The following is a 15,826-nucleotide window of genomic DNA, read 5'->3' on the forward strand; positions in this document are numbered from 1 at the left end:
CATAAGACTAGCTAGCTTCCAAAAGTGTTGAATTGAAACTACCTTATTTTTTTTTCTCTAATCCCTTTTTAAGCCTATACGTGTATATATCAATATATATTGATGTCTATATAAGAAGGACCTCCTTTTGCTGCCACATAAGTCAAGACCCATGAAGTGAGTCATATACTAGCTTATCCAAAATGATGACAAGTAGGCAGCTACTAAAATGGGGTTTTGGTGAAGCAAGTAGCTCATTAATCCCTTCCTTTGTTGATATATAATCCACACATATACATATTATCTCAAGATTCCTATTAGACATGATACTTATTCCTGTAATATATGCTAAGAACTATTATTCTTCTTCCACCTTACTTCATTTCGGAGAAAGCCCAAACCCGCTTAAAATAGGACAAAAACGTTGTTGCCTAGTGAAAATATTACGTTGCTTCTTCTAATACCTATGCTGCTATTATAGAATCTGAAAATGACATTACTTGCTGCCCTTTATGTTAGCTACGTTGATGCATATATATTTCCCTTTAGATACTTAGTTATCAGCCTAGTGACATAGGGATAGAAATAGGACACTTACTTTACACATGGCAACCCCTTAGTCACACCTTTGACACCTTCTCCTTTTTCCATTTTATAAAATCCACTAGCTGCCTTATTAGCAAGGCATCACCAACAGTTTATCCCATAATTTAATTCCTTGATCTCAATTCACATAAATAATAATCATTTTTAATACACTTCATATACTCATTACCATGACCATGTAATATAACACTAGTCCATAGCCTCATTTGTCATACATAAAATATTATTTCCAATCATCATCGTCACACTTTTCCATCTTAAGTCATTTCGGGACTTCATTCCTCGTATACACCGAGTTCTTAATTTTTACGCTTGAATATGACCAAATCCTACGGCCTCGGTAAAATCGCTCATGTTGGACAATTCAATTTCCTGATTCAAAAATATGGGATGTAACAGAAATAGAGTGAGCAAACCAAGAATCAGACTTCCAGGCAATGCATATAAGAAATCTTCTTCTGCATAACGGGAAGTCAAAACGGACAAAAACACCAACAAAGACGTGCTAGAAGTGAATAATGATGCTGCATTTGAGATAGCGAAAACGATGAAAGCACTGTTTCTTACGAAAATGGGGAGTCCACTTTCACCATCATTGTTGCCTGGAACTGTAATTGCTGCAGCAAATGCAATGGTAGCAATGAGTGCTGCTGCAATTGTGCATGAGTTTGATGTACCTTTCATCCATTCCTCTCCTTTTATCTTCAACTCAGCATGTTCCTTAGTAAATACTTCACTTGGAGTGTTGTTATCATTGTTGCAGAATTCCTGGTGAAGAGGTGGTACAAGATTCTCTACTTTCTATACAACATTGTTATGTACTCTTATTAGTGAAGACCTGCTGCTAAAAGCGTAAGGGTTCATACTTTCTACGAGAGAATGACAAAAATGGTCCCTTATGTTTGAGGATAGGTCCAAAGTAGTCTCTTAAGTATGTATTGAGCAGTTTGATCTGTTAAGCTTATCAAAAGTTAACACTTTTGGTGTTCTTAAAAAAATGAACTATTTTAAAAAAGATTTGACGGAAATTGTGAAAAAAAGAATTAACCTTAAACACTAAGAAAATCCCATCAAATCCTAAAAAAATACAACACAAAAAACTGCACTAAACACCAAAAAGATACGAAACACAGCAGAAAATACACCTCAAAAAGCTGAACCAAACTCTAGAAATGGATCAAAAATTATAGAAATTAATGTGAATTCTCACTAATTTCTTGTTTTTTTGCTCACAGTTTCCGTGAAATCTAATAGGCAAAATTTGTTATATTTGATGGAGACCAAAAGTATTAACTTTTGGCAAACTTAAAAGACGAAAACTGCTCAGTGTATACTTAAATGACTACTTTGAACCTACCCCCAAACATAAGGGATCATTTTTATCATTTTCTCTACTTTCTATTACAAAGAAGTAGTAAGAATACTAGTACTAGGTTAAAATGGTGGTTAATTTCATGTTATGAATATAATCAGGTACCCTCTTGCTCAAAGTCGTTCGAGCTTTTCCTGGGAGTATGTCATGGGTTACTTCAGCGCCGTAGCGTCTGGTATTCGAACATTGGCTCGAGGCATTTTCTCTACCCCTTCTTACCCTGAAAAAGAAGGGACGCCTTACGTTCTTGAACCGATAACCGTATTTCGGCTAGGTATAACAGTAAGGTTACAAAACTATTTTTGGTCACAAAATTAGTGAAGACTTGCAGCCACATCGGTTCATACTTTTTAGTTACCAAAAGTAGTATACAATGGCCCATATAGCTCCAAGGGGTGTTTGTAGTTGACAACCACTCGTATGAAAATTACACTGTTTGGATAGGTAATTCTATCTCTCTCTCTCTCTCTCTATATATATATATATATATATATATATATATATATATATATACACACACACACACACACACACACACATATATATCACACACCCTAATTGTAACGTTCCGTAAATTCAGGTTAGGTGTGAATGTGTAAAACTAGTATAAAGATGATATTTTAGCTATATTAATCTATTCGGGATGAATTTGGGTGATCAACAGTCGTTTTGAAGTCAAACCAAATAGTGAAGTTCGTAAGAGTTCTCAAACTCGTCTAAATTGCAGTAGGTCTGACTTCTAAGACAGTTTTGTGAAAATTCGTAGGGAATTTGGGAAAACGTCCTTCATGAAAGTTGTACGTCTTCGAAATACCTTTCCAACGGTTAGTCGCTTAGCTCCAACAGAGCTCTGTGGTAGGAGTTATGCCCATTTGACTGAACATCGTCTGTGTAGTGTAAAAATTAGGCGTGCGCGGCACCCTGGGCGGCGCCCCAGGCCAAATTTTTAGGAAACTCAAAATTTTGTCGCCGTTGAAATAGATACACTATGTGTTCCACCCAGGGCGATGCACTAGGCAATTTTATGCCTGAAGCGATTTTTCCCGAATTTTATAAAAGCCTAACTTCATTATATTCATTCCCACTTCATTTTGGCCAACTTTTTGAGAGGAAACAACCCTAGGGTTTCCCCTGTTGACACCCAATTTTGTCCCTTTCCTATTTAATTTACCCGGGTTTCTAAATTTACTGATAAGCTAAATACTTTATTTTCACCGCTATTATTTTTTGCTACTTTTATTTTTTCAACATTACAAGTATTACTTTATCACAAATTTTAAATGCTCGTCATCGTTTCATTTTTTCGAGTTTGGAATCGTTAAATTAATTACAAGACAACATTTTTGCAAAATCTTTATTTTCTTCTACATATTAATTATTAATTACATAATATATATTATACCAGTTAGAATCCCAAAAATAATTAAATAGCGGAGGAAGGACCAATATTTTTCAGCCAAATTAATGGCCCAAAATACAAATATAATATCATTTCCCTACCCAATTAAACAACCCCACATTTTAATACCCAACCCATATTTTTTCTACCCAGACCAGCCCACATCTTACCCGGTCCAGCCCAAATGAATTTTACCCGACCCGGTCCAATTCCCACCCCTTAAACCTAATCCCTCTTTTCTTTCTCTTTCTTTTTCTTTTCTTTCCGCCTCACCTCTCTCTCTCTCTTTACCCTCACCTCTCCCTCTGTCTCTTCCTCATCTTTCCGCCGCTACCCTCCATCCCACGCTCCTCGTCCCCACCTCGCCGACGACCCCTCTCCACCCACAGCCGACACACGCTCCTCTCTTTCCCTTTTTCATCATCATCGCCTCCACTTCAGCCGCCTCCCTCCTTTCTACCCTACCTCTCTTTATTTTTCCTTTTTATCATCACCGTCGCTACCCCACTCTCCACTCACCGCCGCCCCTGCTTCCCTCTTTCATCATCACCTACGCTCCCCTCCGCTCCTCTCTTTCCTCACTCTATAAAGGAGAGGAGCAAAATCTGATAGAGGAGAGGAGAAAAAAGAAAAACAAATCAAGAAGAAAACATCGAAAAGATTTGGAATCAAAATTCCCCTACAAATACAAGTTTTAACCATCAAAGATAGTTTTTACTCGAGGAGATCAGCCAACGATTACTCTAATTTTTGGTTGGAAACTTTGTTACTTTAATCGACTTCTTCGTGTTCGAGCGTAGATTCGAGACGTCGACACCCACTTCACTGCGCACAAAAAAGGTAAACTTCGACACATTTATCGCTTATCGTCTTTGATTTCTGTTTTGGTTAAGATTTTAGTTTATTCTGCCGTATGTCTAATGATTATATATTTTATTTGTCGTCGCGTTATTTGTTTGATGTTTGGGGGCTGTTAGGATAGGATATTAATCGTTAATTGAATTTGAAAGATGTACACTATAGTTTTGGATGCCTAGACTGAATTTCCAGGACTTAGGATATATTTAAAACCGAATATACATAGTATATACAGTGGGTTATCGAGATAATAAGAAGATATACATTCGATATACATCTGATATACACACCATGGTGTGTATATCTTAGGTATATTACGTATATGATTAGAACAGGCCAGTACCGTCTCTCTTTTACTCTATTTATTCAAATAATATACCCTGTCATGAATATAATCTGCTTAGATTTAAGTACGATAAAATGATCATACAACATGTCGATATTGGTTGTTGAATTCTGTTTGGTTCCAAATCTGAATTCTGTATTGAGTTTCATTAACAAGTCATGTATTAAACCTTGTTCCATTTTTCAGTTGGTCAGGTTGTAGTTTAGTAACTTAGCAGGATTGTGCATATTTTGATTAGTTTGGATTAGGCACATTCATGTTTTAATTAGTTTAACTTCGGTTTTTAGTAACGTCCATACGTTCACATCTTAGTTTAGTTTTTCCAGTCTAGTAGTTAACAGTCCTACATGTTTATGTCTTAATTTGGTTTGCTTTAATTTTAGTTTATAAGTGCTTACATGTTCACATATGTCTGTCAGTTCAGTCAGTTCGATTGTGTGTGTTTCGTGGTTAGCCAAACTAGTCTTAGTTAGTATCTTGATAGTATTCGTATATGTTTTATGTTTAGCTAATGACAGTTTAATGGTCGATAACACAGTTGCTGCTGATATGATTTTCAAATCTGCTTCAAAACCTTCTTAATAACATTTTCTCCTTTATTCTATGCTGGGTATATCGCCCCTGTTCTACACTGTTTGGTATAATTGTTAGGATGTGTTTGCTTCAGCTTCTTTCTATTATGATTAGTGTAAGTTGATTTAAGGTGGAGCATAATTTAAACTTAACAATCCTTTTCCATTTGAAACTTTTTTTTGGGACAACTGATTAAGGATGTAGCCTTGTAACATGATCCTTGTAGTCATTATTGTTGTTGGTTTCCATTTGCACCCTACATTTAAGTTGAGTATAATTAGTTGTTGAAACATTTTAGTTTGACTTCCCTTTGGGGAATTGGCTGATGCATTAGGTTTTAATGTTCATTACTTTGTTATGTGCTGGAGTATCTGTTCGTTCCTCTTTATGTTGTTTGTTTGCAAGTATTCTTTGAAATAATAATCAACTAATATAGATAATCCGGGATTAGTCTTCTTGTAGGATTGGTGTTGTCATATCTAAATAACTGCCAAAGATGATTCCTCCGAATACATTTAAGTGTTTGTCCATCTTAACAATACCTGTTTGCCTGATTAGATATTGAGAGCTGATGTTTGATCCCTTAGAATAATTCCTCCTTTTCTCTTTGGTAGATTCCTATTTATGTTAAAGAACTGATTGTCTTAAAATATGACTAGTTAGCATTGGTCCTATCCAGTTAAGATTTTCATGCCTAGTTTAGTTGTTGTCTGTTTCTTTTTTTACGTAGGTAGTCTCTGGGTTCAGTTTCTTCGTTTTGCTACCATGCTTTGAGTAGTCTTTCTGCTATTATCTTGCCACATTTAAAGGGCGAGTTTTGTTGCATTCTGACTCGAACTTTGTTATATTTCTTGAGCTAAGCTTCTGCTCTGCTTAACTGATGCCCCTCTTGGAAAATTGTTTAGTCTTCAAATCCCTTATGATACGGATGCTCTTATGATATTACAGTTATCTTGCTACTACATCTGCCATACTTGCCTAATTTCTTTTTTTTGTTGTTTGTTTAGAAGACATTAATATTCTAGCCATATGACAGTCCCGGTTTTAACCAAAATATATTGACTTGTTTCGAATTTAATTATATATGTTTAACCTTAGTCGTGGATTGTGTACTAATCTTTTTCCCTCATTTTTCTTTTGCATGATTATCTCGCATACGAGTTCTTTGGACTCGTCCTCCTCCGCATTCGGTGTCGGACTAAAAGCCCAACAAAAAATCCTCTCGTGTCCAAACCCCGTCCGCGGCCGAACAAAAATAAACATCTGGGCCAAGGCCCTAACAGACAGAGATAGCCCGCAGCAATATATGAATAAATTTGCTGGGCCGAAGCCCAACAGTAGCAGACAACAATATTCCTTAATGGGCTGAGCCCATTTACATCATACCTATTCCTCTATTTTTATTTTTTGTGTGCATTTGATGTGTATTGTATGACTAACATTTTTCTTGTTTGTTAATTTAGATAAACCTTAGTGAAGTTAAGGGTTTTAGTTTAGTAACGGGTAGTTAAATCAACAAATTACATTCACTTCTATTTTCTAAACTATTTATAGTATCTATAACATTTATTCGAATAATTGATTTTCAAATAATATGACTATATATTTTTGAGTTAAATGAATCATCTTTCATTCTTACCGTCTCATGAATTTCAAAACGTCGTTAAATAGGAATCCAATTATATTTTATAAACATTTTCAAGATTTATCCAATTATACATATTTTTAGCCGAAATTGGTTAAATAAAGAGTGATAAAAAATAGAAAGAAATTCATGGCCTTTTCATCATATTTAAGAACATAAGTCCAGGCATTTTCATACCATTATATTCATATAATATCATTTTTACTTAAAGATCACATTTGTCACATTATCCTTTAAAAGACTATTATTCATAGGCAAATCATCCTGTTTTTTTACAAATCTTATTTTTGAGTGACATTACTATATTTTCATTTAAGGTCTTAGCAATATCTTTAAATCTCATTCAACATTTAGAATAAGTCTCATTTAATATTTAGAATCTTCTTTTACGCAAATTATTATGCTTTCTACAAGTTATTATTTTAAACAACACTATTATACTTTCGTTTAAAGCCTTAACAATGTTTATAAATCGTATTTCAAAATAGCATTAAAAGTACTCTTTTATACAAATTATTTTTTACAAGTTCTATTTTAAATAGCATTCTTACATGTCTATCTATAACTTTAGTCATACTTACAAAGCTACTTTCTTTTTCTATAATATCATATTTACACTTAGCCTAATTAATTATAAGTCCGGTCGGTCAACCATTGTTAATGGGTCTTAAAGGGTGCCTAATACCTTCCCTTTAGACTAATTGAACCCTTATCTAGAATCTTAAGTTTCGCAGACCTTAAACAGACTTAACTTTAAAAAATAACTTTAATAAACTTTAGGTGTCCTAATTCACCATAAATAATTAGGTGGCGACTCCTTAACAACAAACAAAAAACAGGAATCTCCAATACGTCGTACTTCTAATTTGACTCCGGTTAAAATGGGGTATGACATCCCCAAAACATATAAGGTAAGTTCTTGATCAATTCCCGTCATTACTTCATCAATCTAATATCAAATTAACCTTAGTTCATCTTTCCAAACCCTAGATTCTTGAAAACTCAAGAGAGGAGAAGAATGGGCGTGTAGAACTTCGTCTAAAAGGTATGAACTTTGGTTTCCCTTATTTAATTAATTAATTTTAGGCTAGTATAGATTATACTACGCAATTGGAATCCACTAATGATTCTCATGAGGTTCAAGAACATGTTTGTAGGCTTAGAAAGCCCTAGTTTTTTAAACGTAAAGAAAGTTCGTAGAAACGAATAAAGCTTTAATATTTCTCATCTAAATCCATTGTAGATTGATTGTTGAATCTTGGGAATTCCATTTTACTAGATTTTAGCGGGATTTAAGGTATGTCTCTTTTGAAAACCTTCTTTGATGTATGTCTCTTTTGAAAACCTTCTTTGATGTATGTCTCTTTTAAAAATTCTTTTTGACTATGAAGGTGATTTGTATGTCTCTTTTTGAACATACTCTTTCGAACGGTTTGTATGAACTCTTTGGTATGGTTTGTGTGTGTGAGGGACAAACTCACATTAAACCTTGTTTGTACTAAATTATATATACATATTCGTGATTGTATTCCTCTCTAAAGGATGATTGAAAAATTGAGATGTAAAGCTTTTGTTTATGTTTGGCTTAGCTACTCGGGATGAAGGGTAGTCACTATGGATCCTAGTGCGGTTTGCCTAGCCATTCGGGAGGAAGAGTGATCATCGAGAGTTCATAACTTCGATGTGGTTTTGCCTAGCCATTCAGGAGGAAGAGTGGTCATCGAGGGTTACATGCCCCGATGTGGTTTTGCCTAGCTAGTCTGGAGGAAGGATAGCCTTCGAGGGTGACAACCCCGATGTGGTGCTTCTATGCTAGTTTAGAGAATCTTAAGTGGCCATCCCTTCGTTTCATTTGTTTGGGCCTGTGTTGACATGTGTTATACTTTGAATATACTTTGATTAGCCTATGAGTGGCTTGTTTCGTATCTTGTTACTTGTGAGTGGCTTATTGATAATAATGAACTTGTGTGCCTGTGAGTGGCTTATTGATAATAATGAACTTGTTTGCCTGTGAGTGGCTTGTTGATGATATTGGCCTTGAATGGAAAAGACTCAAATGGTAATAAATGGTATACTGAATCGGAAAAGATATATACCTGTCTTGAAGGTTTTCTATTGATGATTTTGAGTTGTACGATTGATCTCGTCTTTGATTTCAGATTATTCTATTGGAATTGTTTTCACTAATCATTATTGAATTATTTTGCTATATTACTTATTGTCCCCGAGGCACTCACTGAGTACTCAGTACTCAGGCATACCATTGTTGTTTTTTATGGTATGTTAGGTAACGAAGAAAAGCAGGTACAGACAGATCTCGTGGTTTAGGAGTACTTGCTGCTTTCCAGATTGTTGGTGAGCCCACACATTTGTCCGTGGGTTTTCATTGAGTCAATTATTACTCCTTAGTAGTTTCGGGTTGTGTCCTGAGTTAGTTTATTTTTCTTAGAAGCTCCATAGACAAGTGTCATACTATGGGTAGATGTTGAAGTCTCCTATGACTTTTTGAGGCGTTTGCCACATTCATAAGTATTCATTTATATTAGACTTCCGCTGATTTTGTTTCATAATTCTTATCTGAAATTTTATTTAGTTATTTATCACTTGTTTAATTAAAAAAATGAAAGATTATCGAAAAAAGGGCTTGATGTTATTGATTTATAAGGTTCTTCCGATGTTGTTCATGACGTCGGATGCAAGTCATGTCTAGGGTGGGTTTTGGGGCGTGACACTAATCCCCTTATTTTCTTCATATTTTTTACTTTAGATTCTGACACCCCTCGATGAAAATTTTGGCTTCGCTATTGGTAGTAAATAGTTAGAAGTTATTTTTAATGTTATGAAAATAGCTTCACGACCTTACTATTGTAGTAAATAAAGTTCGTTGACTATACGTGAAATTAATTCTTATACTTATGAGATTATTTTACTGACCCAAAAAAACACTCATGTAGTAGATAGTAGATTTACTTTAAATACGCAATAGCCGGTAGCTCTACTCTCTACGAACAAGTTAATGTCGTGCACAAAAATATGTGATGACACATTCAAGAAGGGTGGCAGAGAATTTATTCCCTCCATTCCGTTTTATGTGAGTCTTTCCATTTTAATGTCTTCCAAAAATATATTGTAGAAGTTTTGTTACATTTAAAAACAAGTTAACTTTAAGCTTCATGTTTTATCTTTCATGACATGATTTTATAACCACAAAATTGTCATGATACATTTACGATCATAAATTCTAAAAATCTTTATTTATGTCTTTTAAACTATGCCCAACCAGACCAATCAGACGGCTTTACGTAAAAAGATAGAGGGAGTATATATAACTACGTACCTTAAACCACTGTAATTCTTGTTGCATCTGAAGAGCTGGGCCAGGAACTAGGTTTAGTTTATTTTGTGGCGCCAATTGTCCAGCAAAATGCAGCATAGTATTGCGAGATGAGTCGGCTAAAATCATCAACGAGTGTCTATGTTGACTCATCTGATAGACCAAGTTAAACACATTTTCACATCGATTCTCTTTCGCAAGGTGAAATATATTCTTTTCATTCCCGTCGTTATAGTAAAGTAGTGAAGGAAATTTTGTCACAATAGCTTCAACAAGCTCATAGTTGTCATATTTTGCTGCTTCAAGGAGAGGACCACTAGCAATTGTTGCAACTTCTTCGCAACTCAAACTTTCTATTTTCTTGCATAAGCATTCGACAAGCTTAACTGCATTGTAGTATTCCGACTTTTTGTCTCGGATGAGTTTCAAAGATGGCACTGCAATTTGGGGCCAGACAATGAGCAGAATAGCTTTGAAGGATCCAATGCACAAGGAAATTAATCTAGGGATTGAAAAAAAAAAATCTTAACTAGGGTTTCATTCTACTCCTTCATCTCAATTTTTGTGGCACCTTTCATTTTTTTTAGAGTCAATTTGGCTAATCTTTGAAACTAAATTGAATTAGATCAACTCAAATTTTTAAAATAAAAATTTAGATATTCAAAAACTATACGATAAGTACTATAAGTTGCTTTTTTTTAATTCATGCCAATATAATGAAAACAAAGGGCATTATATACACAATTTGAATCTCGAAAAGTGTCTCATAAACTAGGATTGACTGTGTATATTGTTTCTGCCTAGGTAGTCAATGCGCTAGTGGTGTATTATGAAATAGGGAACGGTGAATTTAAAAGCCATAAATAGCGAAACCAGGATAGTACGTACAGGAACTTACCTAATCTTTCAAGAACATCAAATGAAAGGCCACCCAACATCTTGATCACTGTGATGCGAATTAAACCAAGTTATCAGTTAAACATTATGTGTATAGAAATGCATGCTATCTTTACTATTTCAGTAAATTAAGTTTCTCTTTTTCCTTTTGATTTTTCTCTTGAAAATTGAAGGAAAAATTAAAGGAAACTATGATAAGACTCACAAGCACAAGTAAATCCAATCACGAATTGGTGAAAGCCAGCAATTTTTTGGCTTAAACATTTGTGGTTCATTTGTTACGTTCTCGATGTCAGTTGGTATTCTTTTTTGACCCCTGGAAGTCGATCCGATAGGAACACCTAAAGAGAACAAAAGCTATCAATTAAATACGATTTACATTACATCCATTTCATTCCTATACAATGGTGTTTGATTATATACGGAGTTTTAAGAAAGAAAGACTCATTTTGACATATGCCAAAAATTCTAGAACTAATGGTATGCCATGACATTTATATGGTTAGAAGAGCATGCAATTGAAGATAAAATGTGAAGTTCAAAATTAAAAAGTTTTGACAATATAGAAGTGTCATTCTTTTTTAATTAAATTAAAAAGTTAGGGTCACATGAAATAGAACGGATATACTAGTAACCTTTAAAGAAAAAAAAAAAAACAGGACGCGGGAGAGGAGGCCAAACTCACAACAGAAGAGTAATCGTTGACAAATGCTTAAACGATGTCCACGAAGGAGTGAAAATTCCTTTGTAGCTAGCTCCGCCAAAGCAGAACCTTGATGTGGGTCATGTTTGGCCAAATCAGGATCCTGTTCGACCAACTCTGTAGCTAAATCTGCCAATTAAACTTGCTAATGTTAATAAACTAAAATGAGATAAAATTGTTGGAGTAATTAGTAAGTAATAATCTCTGCCTGAAAGAAATAGATCAATGGTGATGTATACAACTTAGCTACACACGTGATTGGACTCGAGTTCAATGCTTTTTCATTTTGGGCGTATGTGATACGCCATCGACCTACACAATTTTAGAACTGAATACTATTACAGCGTATTTTACTTAGTACAAAATAATGTTGACAATTTCTATTGTTTACTCAGTAGAAACAAACTTTACCATTAAATTTAATAAAATCTTACTTGATATCAACAATGTTTCAACAACAATATATTAAATGAATTGAATATATATATCAATCCAAAAGAAATATTAGAAGAAATTGATTAAAAAGTAACCACAGTAATAATTTCGTATTTGAAAAAGGCTAGACGACTAACTTCAAATAAGTGTATATATGAATTTTGTTATATAAGCTAAGTTCCAAGGCCTCAAATTAAAGCTTGACTTTAGGCTACAAATTTCATTGAGCCTCCCTGGTGGCTAGTATAAATTATCTTAAAAATTGATCAAATGAACTGTGCAAGCCGGGAATGAAATCGTAAGTTTTAGGACACTACAATAAGAGATATAAGAGAGTAACAGATAATATGCTCGTACCACACTTGTTCGAATGGAGTAATCTACGAAGAAGCCTAATGCCACTGGAGCCATTAAAAGGATCACGGACAGTGGTGACACCCAAGAGATAAATATACACATCCGCAGAAATGTAGGCATAATCAGCTGCTTCATGGATTGGATAGAGACCATTGGAAACAATATTAGGCAAATGCTTATTTCGGGCAACAAGGATTTTAGCTGCATCTAAGTTGCCAAATCTAGCAGCATAGTGAAGAGGAGTATCTCCATAATGGTCTTTCATGTCCAAGAGATCGTCGGGCATCGACTCCACCAATTTCTCAACGAAGCATTATCATTCTTTGAGCCAACCGCGACATGGAGTGATGTCTGTAAGAAGGAGTTGAGCACAACTCTGCTTGCTTTATTCTCTCCAGTAAAGAATGGTTTTGCTTCCTTCCAATTCCCAATAAGTGAAGCTCTGTGTAGTGGCAAGTACAAGTTGTAATCTTCCGTAGAGCAGTGCAGATTGTTATCTTCCTCGCCACCTTCTGTAAAATTAGATCACAAATGTGATTATTTTATGGAAAAAGGGTCAAATATACCCTTTTACTTTAGTTTATTGGCTAACTTTACCCTCCGTTAGCTAAAATGATCAAATATACCCCTCCGTTAGACAAACTTAACACTTACACCCCTATTTGAATGGAAAACCCCAAATCCTCTTAAATTACCCGATTTGAAAAAAAATTACCAATTCCCTGACCCGCCCCGACCCAACTATTAAACACAGCTCCCCTCCCCCCCCCCCCCCCCCCCTTCACCTCCACACCCCCAACAATCGCCGGTCATCATTCTGGTAAACTGGTAAATTTTATATTTGGACAGTTGCCGTGGTTGGTGGTATGGCTCAGGAAAAAGCACGGTTGTCTCACTGATAGAACGATTTTATGATCCTAATGATGTTAAACTAAGATTTCTACCACACTAATTCAAAGTTTGGTTACCAATTATTCCACTTAAACTATGGTTTTTGATTATGCAGGTCAAGTTTTGCTGGATAATGTTGACATAAGGACATTACAACTTAGATGGTTGCGTGATCAGATTGCCCTTGTGAAGCAAAAGCCTGCATTATTTGCTACTACCATACTTGAGAATAGGGGTGTTCATGGTTTGGTTAAAAACCGATCCAAACCGAAAATCAAAATCAAACCGATCCAAACCGAAAATCAAAATCAAACCGACTGAATAAACCGATATTTACTTGGGTTAGGTTTGGTTTGGTTTTGAATTTTTAAAAATCGATACTATTTGGTTTGATTTTGGTTTTACTAAAAGCAAACCGAAGAAAAAACCGAACCGAACCGAACCGACAAATTTTATACATAATTTTTATAATTATATATATACAATATATTAATTTTTATAAATACTTTTAAATAATTTATAAAAAATTTAAGCAAAAGTTTATTTTATCTCTAATAGGCTAATGAATTTTATACCTTAAGCCGATTTTAAAAAAAAAATCCATGTATTCAGACTCATTTATTCAAAGAAACAACTCTATGAGATTTACCTAGATTTATTTTTTGTATTTCTTATAAACTTTATTCACTTAATTTAAATCATAAATCCTAAGACATTTTCTCCATAATGCAAGAAACTATAGCTACTACAATAAAAGGGCAATAGTGGATTATAAGTTAGAAAAGGATAGAAAATTCTCCTAATTGTAGAAAACAAACATGAAAGAAAGAAATACCGTTAATTTTCTTAAAAACCGAAAAACCGACCCAAATCGAGCCAAACCAACTACAACCAAATCGATAGATATGTATTATATTTGGTTTGGTTTGGTTTTAATAATTTTAAAACCGACTAGATTGGTTTGATTTTGGTTTTAACCCAAAACCGACCCATGAACACTCCTACTTGAGAACACACTATATGGAAAGGCTGATGTAACTATGTCGGAAATGGTGACCGGCGATTGATTTGTGGTCGGAAATGGTGACCGGCGATTGATTTTTGGTTGGAAATGATGACCGGCGATTGTTGGGTTTGGGCCGGGGGGCTGTGTTTAACAGCTGGGTCGGGGCGGGTCAGGGAATTGGTAATTTTTTTTTTCAAATCGGGTAATTTAAGAGGATTTGGGTTTTCCATCCAAATAGGGGTATAAATGTTAATTAGTTTTCCTAACGGAGGGGTATATTTGATCACTTTGATTAACGGAGGGAAAAGTTAGCCAACAAATTAAAGTAGAGGGGCATATTTGACCCTTTTCCCTTATTTTATTATACTCCTTCCAAAAAATGACTTTCAACCAAAAATAACATTACGCTCAGAGGCGGAGTTAGAATTTAAAGCTTATGGGTTCGAAATTCAAGTCCTTCTACGTTACATGGTTCTAAAGTAAGAATTTATATATATTCAATGAATTTCTTAAGGAAATTATTTTTAGTTGAAATGGATCTTGAATTAAAAAAGCCCTTTCTCCCTATTGATCAGAAGCATGTCTATGCTACTTGTTCTTTATTTAAATTAGGGTTTCAAGAAACGCATCTCATATTATCCATAATTTTAACCCAGATGGCTTATTCTTCAACAAATTCCAGTTGGAGGGAGTGAAAATTGCATCATATCCATATGTAGATGCTCAGGGCCGGCACGGCTATACTACATTCCATGAATCCCAACTTGTGAAAATATGGTGACTTATTATATTCACTTAGGTGTGTTTGGTATGATGGGAAATGTTTCCACGATTTTTTAATCTAGAAAATACTTTCTTGAAAAATAAGGAAGTTTCTTACTTATTTTCTAGTGTTTGGTAAGTAAACCAAAAAACATATTATCTCAAGAGCATTTATATGATAATCTAGCAAAAGACTATGGAGGTGAATTGAGGTGAAAAGTGGGTGTTCAGGGTGAAGGGGGTTGGGATGGTCAAGGGTAGGGGTGGGCGTTGGGGGCATTGGGGGTGGGGAGGAGGCAATGAAAGTTAGTTTTTCCTATTTCCATTAGAGAAATCATTTTTCTTATTTTAAAGAAACTTGTTTTTCTAGAGAAATGTTTTCCTATAACTTTAGCAGATTTAAAGTGACATATTTCTATTTTCTTCTCATGCTACTACCTTTTAGTTCTATATTTCTTTATATTCAAATGAATGAATTGCATCAAAAAATAATTAACAGCAGAGAGAAAAGCAGAATTCCACCAGTTCAAATACAAAATCTTATCACCTAATTTGTTAAAAAAGGCTTTCTTATTAGTTTTATACAAGAATCTCAATCGTAATTAAAAAATAATAAGAAAACAAACATTGGCCGGAATTATTCGATGCTAACGGTACGCAGGG

At 34.6% G+C, this 15,826-nt stretch overlaps 1 protein-coding gene across 1 annotated transcript; it reads right to left on the reverse strand.

Annotated features, from left to right (window-relative positions):
• Positions 1–891: 891 nt before the first annotated feature.
• LOC132607684 (uncharacterized) lies at positions 892–12,769 on the reverse strand. Its single transcript, XM_060321771.1, has 5 exons — positions 12,505–12,769; positions 11,695–11,841; positions 11,011–11,058; positions 10,116–10,549; positions 892–1,386 (listed from the first exon to the last, which is right to left on the reverse strand). The coding sequence occupies exons 1-5, from the start codon at positions 12,767–12,769 to the stop codon at positions 892–894; spliced, it is 1,389 nt and encodes a 462-aa protein (XP_060177754.1).
• Positions 12,770–15,826: the final 3,057 nt, after the last annotated feature.

The sequence above is a fragment of the Lycium barbarum genome, chromosome 8 (genome assembly GCF_019175385.1).
Source record: "Lycium barbarum isolate Lr01 chromosome 8, ASM1917538v2, whole genome shotgun sequence".
Taxonomy (NCBI): Eukaryota; Viridiplantae; Streptophyta; class Magnoliopsida; order Solanales; family Solanaceae; genus Lycium; species Lycium barbarum.